Source organism: Canis lupus, chromosome 8 (genome assembly GCF_011100685.1).
Source record: "Canis lupus familiaris isolate Mischka breed German Shepherd chromosome 8, alternate assembly UU_Cfam_GSD_1.0, whole genome shotgun sequence".
NCBI lineage: Eukaryota > Metazoa > Chordata > Mammalia > Carnivora > Canidae > Canis > Canis lupus.
Window position 1 is genome coordinate 31,755,681 of NC_049229.1, and position 15,479 is coordinate 31,771,159.

Consider the following 15,479-nt stretch of genomic DNA (forward strand, 5'->3'; position numbering starts at 1 on the left):
AGGTGCTAAAGGATGGACGTACCATGTTATTTATAAATGATAATGCAGTAGAAAACAGCTGCCTCATATCTGTAGACCAGAAATACTATGCAACACTTGATTAGAAATGCACATAAATATTCATATAAAAAGTTAACAAAATGCTTTGTAAAAAAAGTATCAAAGAGCGTGTATGTTAAAAGCCCATTTATATGAAATTTTCTCTTAGCACATATATGTGTACAAGAGGGATCTGGACAAGATGGTCAGAGGAAAGCCACTGTTTTAGGATTTGTAGGACATATATGGTTTTTCCCACATACACTTCTTGGTGTTTTTTTTTCTTCTTCTTCTTCTTTGTGTTTTTAACACAACTCTCTAAAAATATAAAAACAATTCTTGGCTTATGAGCTATAGATAAACAGGTTGTAGCCAGATTCAGCTGATACTTGATCTAGACTAATGTTAACCTAAATATCAACTGTGGTAATTTCTTCTTTTAATTTCTTTACACATTTTCTCTGCCTTTTGAACTTTTTAAAGACAGCATGTTTTTACAATCTGGTCAGGGAGGAAACTTCATTTTGGAGAAAAAAAAAATCTTAATAGATTGGCTGTACATTGTATTTTGAGATGAACCTCAATCTTGTACAAAATAAGAAAATCACTCATTTTTCTTCTCCTAATACTCCATTGTAGTATTTAGAAGCTACCATATTGTTTTCCTAACAGGCTCAACAGTCGCTGGATCTTATCCAGTCAAAAATCGTAAAAGCTGCTGGAGACACTACTGTTATTGAGAATAGTGATGTTTCCCCAGAAGCGGTATGCATTTTCTTTTACCCTAAATCTCTATGCTAATTACCTTGTAAATTAGGTGAAAAATAAAAATGTGCAAGATCCTTCTCTGACTAAAACAATGACTTTGTAATGTACTTCCATCAGGTATGTTGCATTCTTACTGAAGGTTGTCTTGTCTTCCTGATATTTTATCTGAAATACAGTGTTCTTTTTAATGTTTGTTTTTCACTTTAGTTTAGTAAGATATTACATTAATTTAATGTTTGTGTTGGAAGTATTTTGGTGTACTGCTTTCAGAGCGCGGACTTTGTTAGACTGCCTGTGCTTGAATCCGGACCCTGCTTCTTAGTAGCTGTGTGACTTTGGACAACTTTCCTTAGCCTCTGTGTGCTTTAGTTGCTCCATCTCAGAAAGGCAATGATAATAGTACCACCTGTAGGATTGTTTAAAGGAGTAAATGAAGTTACTATATAAAAGATTTTAGAAGAGTGTGTAGCACTTACAACAGAGCTGTTGTCTAGCTCAATATATGTGAACTTCTTTTTACTGTTATGAATGTGCTCCCCTTTAGTGTCTGGCAGATTTTTTTCCTGAAAGGAGAAATGGATTTACAACTATTAGGCAGGGTCTGGATTTTTTCCCTTTGTTGGCCTAGTGACATTTACAACATAGCTTTCTTTGATGCAACCTAATTTGTGCTGATAGATAGCAAATGCTATTTTTGTATGTGGTTTTTTGTTCATTTTTAATGTCATTTTCAAGATTTTTCATGTTTATATTTAAAAGAGCAATAAAGTATTTTCTGTTTTAGGTTGCAAATGCCTTTTCCTTATGTTTGGAGTTTTTCATCAAAAGTGATCTTCTCTTTTAGGAGTCTTCTGAGAAGGAGACGATGTCTGTAAGTCTAAATCAGACTGTCACACAGTTACAGCAGTTGCTTCAGGCAGTAAACCAACAGCTCACAAAGGAGAAAGAACACTACCAGGTATTAGGTAAGAATAATTGAACTACTATTGTCTGTTTATGGGTAATTTACATAGTGTGTGTGAATGTATGCGCAGTGTTGGTTTACTAGGAGTACAGGAGCTCTTGTTCCCCTGGTAGAAATAGTCCCTCGTTCTCTCAACGCCTGCAGTTGACAGCTTTAGCTTTCTTGGGGTTTTATTTCCATCTCTTATATATTTTGGTCTTGCAATTTGAAAGAGGGAGGGGGCCTTTTATTTTTACCTCCTCTGACTTTCTTATAAAACAAACTTTCTTATGACTTGTTTACCTAGGTTTTGTTCATTGCATAATGTGGGCAATTGCTTCTTTAGTTTATCCTAATCTTAGTTCTGTTAAAGTATCTGTGTGATTTTTTTTTTTTTGATAACTTGGTAAAATAAAGTGACTATAATGTTTTTACTGAGATAAGATGCTGAATTGAATATCCGATCATCACAATTTCTTTAAATTGTTAACTGACTTTTACTTAAGTCTGCTAATAAAGATAATCAAAGAAATCCCATTTTTTAACTCCTAAAGTAAGAGGCTTAATTGAGGATAAATAAACCTGTCGTTAACCAAACCATTTTTATGAAATTTTGTTGCCCTCCAGATAGGTTAGGTGTCCTGGAAAAGTTGGATGGATCTCCATTTTGGTATAGGGGCATCCATTCTGTCTCGCTTTTCTGGAATGATTGTCCTCTGGCCTACCTTAACACAAACTCTCTTTAAAATGCTATTTCAGGTCAGTCAACTCTATAAGACTTTGTAGATAAACCCAGCTCATTCTTTTAACCTGTCAGCAAAAATAATAGTATCTTTATTTTTTATCCTTGGTAAGCTGACCTCTCCATTGCCTGTAGTTAAACTTTTGCTACATTACCTCCCTTCTCCACATTAGAAAATAACCTTCCTGTTTCATTGGGTAACTTTTTCCCATGTCTTCAGTCTTATTCTCTTCCTTGCACATGCTTCTTCTGTTAGGTCTTGAAAACCTGCTCTAACGTCTTATTTTAACCTTGCATTTCCCTTCAGGTTATCACCTTAATTTTTTTTTTTACCTCACTGTTTCATAGAGATTCTTAAAATAAGAAACTGTTCTCACAGTATCTACTTCTTTACTCACTATATTAACAGCTCCATGGGCTCTAGAATGTCATTCCAATGAAAACTTTTTTGCTGAGATCATTAGTAATTTCCTGATTGCTAGAACTAATACAGGCCTTTATTTTGATACTGAAAGTATAAGAAAGTATAAGTTTCCAGTATAAGAGACTGAAAATAGTTCTAAAACATGCTAACTCTGCTGAAGTCAGTCCATAGGCCTTGGTGTGATAAGGAAAGGGTTTCATTTCTGAGAGCCTAAGAAGATTGGATTGTCATCCCTTCCCTTCATTTATATGAATTAAGAAATTTTTTTTTTTAAGCTTTGGACTAGCAACACTAGTACTTTATAAAGTATGCTTTTCTGTACCCAGATATCTATTTTTCCTTGTTTTATATTTGCTTGTCTTCTAAGTGTTCAAACTGTATATTGGACCATCTCAGAAGATTTCACTACTCCAGAGTCTTAGTCTGTTTGGGCTTTTATAACAAAATCCCTTAGAGTGGGTGGCTTAAATAATATTTATTTCTGACGGTCTGTGCATGGCAGAAGACGCAAGGGAGCTCTCTGGAGTCCCTTTTAGAAGGACACTAATCCCATTCGTGGTGATGGAATCTTTCAAAGGCCACCACTTCCAAATGCCATTTCATTAGGGGTTAGAATCTCAGTATACGAACTTGGTGGGAAGTGGGGCACAAACATTCAGACCATTAACACTCAAGTTCTCTTAGCTTGGAACCAGTTTATGGAATCCTGTGGAGGAAGGTTAATTTTAATAGCAGTCACTTTATGAATATCATTCTAAGCTTGAACAGGCTTCTGACTTGGGGTCATTTGCTTAATCTTGACAACAGCCCAGGGCAGGGCGTAGGTTGGTGTTATTATTTGTTTTTTTATTCCCATTTTACAACAGATCCACAAAGCTTCTATAATTTACCCAAGGTCATACGGCTAGTAACTAGGTGAGCTGGGATTTAAATTGAGGTGAGCTCTGCCCAGTGCTTACCTATGCTCTTAATTGGTACTTTGCTTCTGTAATTCAGGCATTCTGTGCTCTGACCTTTTTATGTTGCTGCTTTTTTCCCTCCTCATTCTGTCTAATCCTTTTTTGCCAGCCTCTTAGAGTTTGTGTTGCCAATTCTCATTTTTTCCTAAAATTAGCATTTGGTTTATCAATAGTGAGTTGGAGAGGCTCTCAATGTTATCCGGAAAAAAATGAGGTGGAATTTTGTGTACGTGTTCTGTACGTATGTGCTCTACCTATTCCATGCGGCAAATAGATTTTTTTTTATGATGTAGTTGTTTCTTGTTTCTGAAAGAAAGATGTTCTTTTACAGTGGTATTGAAGTACAAGAATTAGTGCTCCAGATAAAAACTAGCTTTTATTTCTACACTTCACACTTGCTATCCTATAGCTCAGGTTTTCATATTTTGTGATGTGTTTATACAGCACTTAATAGTGCCCTGTTCTGGTGGGCTAGGTAGACTGCCTGATCCGACATTAATCTGGCTTTTAATTAAAGAACATGATAGCCAGTGGTAACTTTGCCTTTTAACTTTCTCATTCTTTTCCTCTCAACTTTTTATTTTGAAAACGTTTACGCATAAAGAAAAGTTGTAAGAATAGTGCAACACTCACACATCCTTCACCTGCTTTACCTCTTTACACGTATATACGTATTTGGTTGATGTCAAACTGTTTGAAAGTAACTTTTGGATGTCGTGACATTTTATCCCTAAATACTTCATTATGCATTTCTGAAAAACAAAAGCATTCTCTTATAAATCCATAATACCATTATCACGTCCAAACAGATAAAACCAGTAGTTATATAAAATTATCCAGCATTAAACTCATAGTCAAGTTTCCACAATTACACTGCATATATTTTTTTAGCTATTTTTTCCAAACCAGGATCTAGTCAGAATTTGCACATTGCATTTGGTTGTCTTTTTAGTCTCTCTCATGACTTTCTGAAGTTTAATTTCCTTTAAAAGAAAAAAAAGATTTTATTTATTTATGTGAGAGAGAGCAGAGCCAGATGGTAGGGGCAGAGAGAGAGAAGCAGACTCCCCAGTGAGCAGAGAGCCCAAAACAGGGCTCTATCCCAGGACCCCAGGATCATGACCTGAGCTTGAAGCAGATGATTAAGCAACTAAGCAAACCAGGCATCCTTGAAGTTTAAGTTCTTAAAATTATTCTGACTTAGAAAGCTTCACATGACCTCAGAAAATTTCTGTCTGAAACTTTGTTTATTCATGGGGGGAGAGTTGTAAATTTTAGTGCTGCTCACCTGATTAGCTTTATATTTTCTTGAGTAGAACTAATAAAAATGGATTCCCAATGTTCTCTTAAATTTTCTAATATTTTTAAATCCTCACATTATTCTCCATTTGGTCTGAGATTTTCACCCATATTTTTAAATCTACCTCAAAAGCTTCTGAATCTTGCTATTTCTCTCTTGTTTTTGATTACCATTACTGTAATTGCTTTGATCCTAGTTGAAAGAGCCATGCTAGATCAAATAGAATATGTATTTTTGGTGTTTGACAGATGTCTTCTGATTGCCTTTTGTTTCTTGCCTTAAAATGAATTTCTTTCTTTCTGATCTTTTACAGAGTGAAGTAACTGGGAAACTGTTCATTCAAGGATAACAGAAGGCATTGTATTATATTTTGCCAAATTAAAGCCTTATTTATGTTTTCACCCTTTCTACTTTGTCAGAAACACTGAACAGAGTTTTGTCTTTTCTAATCCTTGTTAGACTACTGATTTAAAGAGAGAAAAAAAAAAGCCAACTCTGTAGACACCTTCAGAGTTTAGTTTTATAATAAAAACTGTTTGAATAATTAGACCTTTACATTCCTGAAGATAAACATGTAATCTTTTATCTTATTTTGCTCAATAAAATTGTTCAGAAGATCAAAAGTGGTGAAGACAATATAAAATTTAACATTTTAATACTGATGTTGTACACTGTTTTACTTAACATTTTGGGGAGTAACTGCCTCTGATTTCAAGAAAACACTTTTTTGTTGCTAATGTAATCTGTTTTTTGTAATGGCGTCAGCAAATAAAGGGATGCTTATTATTCAGACTTGCTCTAATTTTCATTGCGCTTTAACATTAGCAGTACAGATCAATGTAATTTAGAATCCATTTATTAATTGCAACTTTTAGACAGGTAAGATAGGTATTGTTGCTTATCTTGTGTAAGAGAAGTTCTGGGTCTTCTCTGTGGCTCTGTGCAGTGTAAGCCGTGTCCAGCAGTGCTGTATGCTACAGAAAGGATGAGGCAAGAATTTAGCTTTCAGACTCACCACTCCCAACTCCAGGTGGAAGAGCTCTGCTTTTTTCTTAACCAGTAATAGTTGACTTTTTAGTATCCTTGTCAGGTACTGTGTTACACAGTTTGCACGTGTTATTTTTTGTTGAAGAAAGTTTTAATTAATTAAATAATTTGATGCAAGCACTAAGATGCTAACCCTGCAGATGCTAACTGAGCACTGAAAGCTGTCCTGTGCCCTTGAGTATGAAAGTGCCTTTTAGGCCGTACTGTGGTCTCCTTGCTATTTCAGTAATGCTTCTACTTAGAACTCCCTTCCCTTGGGTATTGGGCTTGGCATGCTTCTTTACCGTTTTGAAATCTGTTTGTCACCTTTCTCATCAGGCCTTTCTTTACCATCCCATATCTCCCCGGCCTCCCTATCCACCTATCTACTTTTGTTTATAATGTTTGTAGTCTCCAGTATACCTCTTCCTCCCACCAGGAAGTAGCTCCATGAGGGCAGGAATCCTCTCGTCTTTTCTTCACTTTTTCCACAGCCCTGAGCAAGTGCCTGACACTTACTTGTGCTCAGGTATTGAAATGAATGAATGGATAAAATTCATTTTCATAGTTTGAGGATTATCTAAAGTGGTGCCTTCCAACCTTTTTGTATAACCTCATCTACACCAAATCAGTATTTTTAAAGTATGTAGAGATAAACTAAAGAGGCTGCTCATGGCCAGTGATGACCGGTCTGAGGATTTGGACTCTTCCAAGCCTTACCTGGTTGCTTTCTGCAAATCTGAAGGCCAGATACCATATCATCATCATCATCATCTCAGTCGTTTTCCTTGGCTATTGCCTATAAAGATACCATGTCTCTGCCATTTGAAAAATGCAGACGGAAATCCCACCTTTCATCTTACAACCTCTTGCTGCTCTCCCTTCACAGCTTTTCCTCAGAAGAAATGTGTAGTTGTATTATTTTTCAACCTCTTCATTTGTTTAAATTTTTAAAAATTAAAATAAATTTTAAATTAATCAATTAAGGATTCAGTTCAGTCATTAATTTGTGTCCCCACCCTCAACATCCCAACCAAATACACATTCAGGAAGTTCACAACCTTGCTGGTCCAATTTGGGATTTTATAATTGTCTCTTCTGTTCTCAACTGTCTACCTTTCCCCCTGTGTGTTATAAGTAGATCACTGAAAGAGGAAAGGAGCATCAAAAGAGAGTCCTCTGTCCTCCATCTTGAGGGACTCCCCTTGTCACTATTGCAGCCAGTTGAGGCAGGAAGCCCTAAGAATACTACGCAGGTCGAGGAGAGCCTACAGGGAGGGGAGAATGACCAATGCACAATGTTGACAAAATCGTGCATGGTAACAGGATCCATTCTAAACAGCAAGATAAACTAGGGGATTTTAATGTAACTGTGCCAAAGCACAGACTCCACGTTGCAAGTAATTTGTAATTACGACATGTTGAGTTTTGCTGTTGTGTCTCAGAATATCCACAATTGTCTGAAATGGCTGCTGCTCTGTTTTCCAATGATATACCTGTGTGAGGTCAGATTTTGTATGCTTCAACCCAAATAGCATACCACAGCAGACTGCATGCACAAGCAGTTCTCTTCCATTAGGCCAGATAGTAAAGAAATTTGCAGACGTGTAAAGTAATGCTAGTTTTCTCACTATATCTTTTTGGTTGGTTTTGTTTTGGAAAGTGAAGTTACATTTCATGGAAACGTGTTCATTATTTTTATTTAAAGATTTTATTTATTCATGAGAGACAGAGGCAGAGAGAGACACAGGCAGGAGAAGAAGCAGGCTCCCTATGGGGATGCTGATGCGGGACTTGATCCCAGGACCCTGGAATCCTGACCTGAGAGCAGCCCGGGTGGCCTAGGGTGTGATCCTGGAGACCTGGGATCGAGTGCCGCGTCAGGCTTCCTGCATGGAGCCTGTTTCTCCCTCTGCCTATGTCTCTGCCTCTCTCTCTCTGTGTCTGTCCTGAATAAAGTCTTTTTAAAAAAAAAAAAAAAAACAGATGCTCAACCACTGAGCCACTCAAATGCCTCTGTTATGTTTTTTAAAATAAGACATGGACATTTAAAATTGTTCTTGGTTTCGGGGGATCCCTGAGTGGCACAGCGGTTTAGCACCTGCCTTTTGCCCAGGGCGCGATCCTGGAGACCCGGGATCGAGTCCCACGTTGGGCTCCTGGCATGAAGCCTGCTTCTCCCTCCTCCTGTGTCTCTGCCTCTCTCTCTCTCTCTCTATCATGAATACATAAAATTAAAAAAAAAAAAAAAGTTTAAAAAAAATTGTTCTTGGTTTCAATTTCTAGTACATTGAATAGTATAGAGATAACAAAAAAGCTTTTGGAAGCGTAAATTATTTCTAGTCTTAGCGTGTTGTTTTTTCCCAACACTGGGCAATTCAATGAGCACTTTCTTGTATTTTGTGTGATATTTAATTCATTTATTAATGAATTAAAAATGATAACATTTTCAGTCTTTATTTGCACTTTGCCAACTTCTTAAAATTTATTTTCAGTTTTTGTTTTCTGATTCATTTTATTTAATTTTTTAAAAAAGATTTTATTAATTTATTCATGACAGATACACAGAGAGAGAGGCAGAGACACAGGCAGAGGGAGAAGCAGGCTCCATGCAGGGAGCCTGGCTTGGGACTTGATCCCAGGTCTCCAGGATCACACCCTGGGCTGAAGGCAGGCGCCAAACCGCTGAGCCACCCGGGCTGCCCTGATTCATTTTAGACTGTAAGTTCTCTGTACTTCTTTGCATCCACCGATTTTGATTTATGAGGATTTTGTCTTTCAGGTCTTGAGTTTTAAAAAAATCACAAATATTTTAAAGATACAGAAAATAATGGAAGATAGGAAAAAAACCTATGCATCCCCTCAATATCAAATATTAATGTTTTGTCCTAATTGAGGTTTTTGTTTTGTTTTGTTTTAAAGCACAAGGTACAGTTTAAATAGCTTGTATAGGGGGATCCCTGGGTGGCTCAGCAGTTTAACGGCTATCTTGGGTCCAGGGCATCATTCTGGAGACCTGGAATCGAATCCCCACATCAGGCTCCCTGCATGGAGCCTGCTTCTCCCTCTGCCTGTGTCTGTGCCTCTCTGTCTCTGTCTTTGGGTCTCTTATGAATAAATAAATAAAATCTTTTTTTTTTTTTAATAAAATGTTTTAAAAAAAATAGCTTGTATAATGCTCCCTGGTCCCATTTCCTTCCCTCTCCAGAGGTAGCAGCTGCACCAAAGGTGATGTTTATCATTTAATTTCATGTTGTTATACAATTAATACATATACATGTGTCTGGAAACTATGCATGTTTTTGAACTTTATATAAATATTCTATTTGCTTTATTTGCTCAATATTAACTTTAAAATTTATATATGAAGCTTTATTTTCACTGTAGATATGCTACAATTGATTCGATATACTCCTCTAAGTGACATACATTTATTTATTTAAGATTTTTATTTATTTATTCACGAGAGACAGACAGACACACACACACACACACACACACAGAGGCAGAGACACAGGCAGAGGGAGAAGCAGGCTCCATGCCGGGAGCCCGATGTGGGACTTGATCCCGGGTCTCCAGGATCATGCCCTGGGCTGAAAGGCAGGCTCTAAATCGCTGAGCCACCCAGGGATCCCTCTAAGTGACATTTAAAAGCACTAATTTATAAAAATTTTATGTAATTTTGATTTCCTTTAAGAGAGGGTTTTTTTTTTTTTTGAGTATTTTTCACATCATTAATTTTTTTTGAGAGGGAGAAGGGGGGAGGGGCAGAGGGAGAGAGAATCTTGAGCAGGCCCCATGCCTAGCACAGAGCCCAAAGTGGGGCTTGACCTCCCCACTCTGAGATCATGATCTGAGCTGAAATCAAGAGTTGGACACTTAACTGACTGAGCCACCCAGGCAGCTGACCTCATGGATTTTTTAAGTATTGTTTCCTAATCCTGCATTTGGTCTGTGAATATGACTTATATGACACCAATTTCCTGAATTTGTGGTGACTTTAGAAGAAAGAAATTATAAACCAAAAAAAAAAAAAAAAAGTTGGTTTAGAATAAAAGAGGTTATCAGCAAGAATGCTAATAAGTTTTGGCAGGAAATAATTTCATTATATGATTTGAGATTTCAAATTACCAGGATAGTTCTGATTCTCTTCAGTTAGAAAATGAGAAAGAATTGGATAATACTTATTTTCTGGTGATCTTAGGGTACAGAGTCAAAGAGGTATGGGCAGGTCTTCTTTACATTTGTGCATTCTCTTGCTATGAAGAATCAAGAAGTTAGTGGTTTTTGAGTTAAGAGCAGGTTTTTCTTGAGCTATTCAACAGAGTTCTTGGGATTTCATTCATTGCCAGAATACAGAGTTTATCTGCTCGATGCACAATATTCATTTCAAAATATCTAACACATGGTATCGTTGTAATTGATAGATGATAGTTGTAGGAAATAGAAATTTACATTAATGAATTGTGTTGATAAGCATATCTTAATCACCTTCTAAATTGTGCAGGCTTTTTAGCCCTGGGCATCTAGTTTTTCTCCTTGTTAGCTGTGCACGTAATAAGATGATGTGGCTTTAGTAAGTTCTAACCCAAATGCAACAATGAATTTTCTTTAATTCCTTTGTTACCAATGGCCAATATTTGTAAATATTTTAAGCGATTGAAGAGAATGAATATTTTCTATTTATTAAACACAAATTGTTGATTGATGTGTTCCCATCATGTTTATGGTTTATTAGATCTGAATTGGGGCTCAAGAATTTGCAATTTGGAATGAGTTTCAAGTGATGCTGATTTGGGTTTGGTGACCACACTTTGAAAATCATGCATTATGGTTTTTAATTTCCTTTTCTTGTGCAAGTTTTTTTGCGGTTTGTCAAATAAAGAGTTCTTATTTCCAAACATTGCTAAATATTTATCAATTATTTTTATGTCTTTTCCATAATTTCTATAAATTTGGGAAGGAGGAGAGCAATTGCAGTATGTCAGCCTGCTACATTGAAAAAGAAATTCTCCCAAATCCTAAAAAGACTTAAAGTGCTAATTGGTGGTTTTCTTGATGTTCTTGGTGTTTCATGATATTTCCTGGTTATGCCACATTGTTTTTTTAAAAAAAAACAAGTTTATCTTAAGTTTTTTCCCTCTTTGGTGGATTTCTCTATCCCCACTACTCCAAACCTGAATGTGTATGAATGTTATTCTATATGTTGACTAATGTTAGGATTTTTATCTTCTTAAAGGAAGAATCAATTGTAATAAAATTTTTTCTTACTCTTCATACCAAGGGTAGGATAATTTATGCAGTCAACACTGTGAGGATGGTATAGAAACTCAGGTATAAAGACTCTTAGAGAATGTTTGATATCCCCTTAGGGATAGTCTCTACAGACTCGATTTTCTGTAGATGAACATGTCCAATCAGACGGAACAGGTTTTTGTTTTTTTTTTCTGACAACCAATATTAGTGTTTTGACTAACTTGACACCTATTTTGAATAAACCTGAATTTCATTTCCTACCCACACTTGGATAGAAAATACAAAACTTTCTCACATGTGCTGAGCAGCTGGTTTTAATGCTATCAGTAGCCTTAACAGACAATTGGCCTTGCTCTCTATTCACGCTCAGAATGATTTAGGAGTATAAACTACCCCATTGCCTTAGAATATATCACCCAACACTCTACAATAGACAATATATATTACAACTTTTAACTGGATTATGGCTGATGCCCTTATAAAGCAACTAATTAACCATTTATTTGGGGTCATTCAATTAATGATAATAAAAAGTGGCAATCAAAATTATTGAAAGCTAAGTGTTTTATTTTATTTTTATTTTATTTTATTTTTGAAAGCTAAGTGTTTTAAGTGCAGGTTTCATTTTGCTGTTGATTTGCTTTTGAAGTTTAGGAAGATGTATTATTGCTTTGGGAGTATATTCTTTGTAGTCTTTGTAGAGTTTTCCAATGCCAAAGTTGAGTTTTGCTAACTCAAAGACTAGACTTTCTAGAAGCTGAAAATGCCAAAGGAAAGATTCTCTCCTAGAGCCTCCAGAAGGAACTCAACCCTATCAACACCTTGATTCTATACCAATGGAACGTATGTGGGATTTCTGACCTTGAGGACTGTAAGAAATTAGTTTGTGTTGTTTTAACCCACTAGGTTTATCATATAGCAGCATGAGGAAACTAACACAACCACTCCTGCCCATAGTTTTCTGTCCTTTGCACCTTGGATGGATGTTCCTGCTTATCCAGTGACTAGGCCAGCTCTGGCCCAGGTCCACCCAGGGGACTCCTTTGTCATCACTAGGCTGCAACAAGACTTCTGTGAGGCTTGAACTAAAAGAATGCTCCTTTGAATTGCATGCTCTCTAGAAATATTGCCTCTCCTCTTTGCTGTCAACTACACATCTCCTTGTCACTCATCCTCACTTATTAAAAACTGCCCCCCCCCCCTTATGTCTGTCTATCCAGTGCAAGTTCCACAACCATCACAAGTGATTTGAACTCTTCTACATGGATCCCCCCACTCAGCAGTCTAGGCTCACAATTTTTAGATCTTGACTCCTGTAGAGTTTATTATGGCCATTATAACAAATTACCCAAAATCAATTTCACTGGACAAAATGTGTCATCAGGATTGATTCCTTCTGGAGGCTCTTGAGGAAATGTCCCTTTTCCTTTTCTGGCCCCGGGGCCCTCCTGCATTCCTTGGCTGATAAGCAGCCCTTGCTTGTGTCATTTCAAATACTTGCTTCTGTTGTCACATCTATCACTTGGTCATCTTGCCTTCCTCTTCTGGGGACTCTTGTGATTATATTGAAGGCCCGCATAGATAATCCAGGAAAATCTTCTCATCTCAAAATCCTTAATCACAGCTGTAGACGCCCCTTGCTGTGTAACATAACATAGTCACAGGTTCTGGGCATTACAATGTGGCTGTCTTGGGGGGAGGGGCATTGTTCAAATTACTGCAACTCCAAAGACCATCTCTTTTACACCTATGACCACACGTTGAACCTTGCAGTTATTCTCCATATCCTATCCTTTGATACAATCCCATATCATTCTAGATCTCTTGGCTTCTAAATGCCACTGTTCCTGTTATTTGCCCTCATGGAGGGCTTAGCCCCTTGACAACATTTGAAAAAAAAGTTATAATGCCTATTGATTTTATCCCTCCCTTTCTCTCTGGTCCATAATATCTCCTTTGTGTGTGTGTGTGTGTGTGTGTGTGATATACTAAGTTCCATTACCCCTATCCCGTGCCTGGCCAAGAGCTCCAAATCTGTAGAAGATATTCAAGTGGAAGCTTATATGTGGTGAGATTGTGCTGCTGCTCTTAATTCCCACATCCACTCTGATGGCATAAAAGGGCTCGAAGTTAGAAACAAATTAAGAGGATTTTTCTGAAATTGCTCTTCTTGTGTTGTGAGTTCCATCTCCACCAAGGGAGAGAAATAGGTGGTAGGAGGAGGGAATCCTTCATCTCCAGTCAAGAGGCAGGGCTTTCAAGGAGACTGTCTCTAGAGCTTGTAATGCATCCTCTGCATTTGGAAAAGAATGGACCAGGGAATAACTCCTGGAAAATACAAACACCAAAAGATGGTTGCTTTTTTTTTTTTTTTTTTAACAATTTCATTTATTCATTCATGAGAGACATAGACAGAGGCAGAGACACAGGCAGAGGGAGAAGCAGGCTCCCCGTGGGGAGCCCGATATGGGACTCGATCCCAGGACGCTGGGATCAGGACCTCAGCCTAAGGCAGATTCTCAACCACTGGGCCACCCAGCACCCAAGAAGGTTGCTTTGAAGGCAGGTTAGGGGAGAGGTGACTAAGATGGATGGCCTGCATTACCCACATCTTTCAGAATGAAAGATATGTGGATATCTGGCATGGACCAGGCAGAAGGCACAGGAGGGAGAAAGCCAGTGGGATAGTCTTGGATTCTGTCCAGAAGGGCCATCTGAGAGGAAAAGACCTCAGCAGACAAAAGTTGAAGGTAACTCCAGATGCCTATGAGTTGAAGAAGTAAGCAGCAAGTTGGGATAGAGATGCTCTTGCCCTCAAGGCCGGTGCAGGTGAGAGATCTCCACGGCTGGGAATGCAGGATAGGGTTGATGGAGTCACACCAGAGAGCTCAGATCCCAGAATCTGTGCTTGGAGGAGAGCTGTGCAGAAGCACACTGTGTGGGCAAGAAATCACCTTAGTTTACCACTGGGGCTAATTTGTCCCCACAGCATGTTACAGCCCTGTAGCCTATTCAGCATAGCCATTTGCCCCCCGAGTTGTGGGGAGGCAAGTGAGATGGCATGTGTGTGGTGCCTGGCACATTTTGGGCCCTGGGTAATGTTAATCTTCCTTCCCTGGTGAACTAGATAAGCCTCATATGGTAAACACTGGCTTGTGCAGTGAGGTATGTCTGAGGCAGGGGAATTGGGTCCTTGTTGCCAGGAAACCAACTTAGATCCTTTGAGCACCATCTCTCAGCCTAATTTATTGGTTTGTCTTATTCTAATTTTGGTTCCAGTGATAGGATTATCTACAGATCTTAACAGGAAGTAGCTTCTTGGTACTGGACCACATCAAGTTTAAGCCCATTCCTTCTTGGCTTCACTTCTCAGGTGTTTGCTTGTTTGCTTTTTGGCTAGGATTAAAGACACTTGCTGTAAATATGGATATGCCACAGTATGTTTACGGAGCATTTTCATTCAACAAGTTTTTTTTTTACCATAAGTCTTCTAGGAGACAGGAGGTCTGGGGCTGGGATGCAGCAGAGAACAAGAGACGTGGTGTCTTCACAGAGCTCAGGGGGCCCCACAGGGTTACAAATCATGGCAACTCCAGTGGGAGGTCCACTGAGCCAAGTCAAGGATGGCTCTCAGGAGAACATAATGTCTAAACTAAGGCTTAAAGTGGGAGCATAGGCAAAGAAGGGAATATAGGGCAGGGAGTGACAGTGGGAGGAGGGAGTGGAGCAGGAGGTACAGGAGATGGTGATGGATAATGTGAGGTGTGTTTCCACCCTTATCTAAGTATCTCCTATCGTTTAGCAGGTACATGATAATGATGACAAGACAATTCTGTCCATAAAGTTTCACTCTCACAGCATTTCTGAATGAGAACCAGCACATCAGTGATGGTACTCATTTATGGATGGTGTATTAGGAATCAAGACTCAGCTTAAGTGTATCTTAGTCCGTTCAGGCTCCTATAACAAAATGCCATGCACTTGGCAGCTTGAAAACAGAAGTTGAGTCTGAGATCAGGGTG

At 38.1% G+C, this 15,479-nt stretch overlaps 1 protein-coding gene across 7 annotated transcripts in view; it reads left to right on the forward strand.

Annotated features, from left to right (window-relative positions):
* The window catches only part of KTN1 (kinectin 1), a 105,294-nt gene extending 99,327 nt beyond the window's left edge, over positions 1–5,967 (forward strand). For all 7 annotated transcript variants that reach the window (XM_038544798.1, XM_038544792.1, XM_038544793.1 and 4 more), the window contains 3 exons: positions 712–804; positions 1,652–1,772; positions 5,489–5,967. In XM_038544798.1, the coding sequence (XP_038400726.1) occupies positions 712–804; positions 1,652–1,772; positions 5,489–5,493 (219 nt within the window). In that variant the 3' untranslated portion in view covers positions 5,494–5,967. The remainder of the gene's footprint in view (positions 1–711; positions 805–1,651; positions 1,773–5,488) is intronic.
* The last annotated feature ends 9,512 nt before the right edge of the window (positions 5,968–15,479 follow it).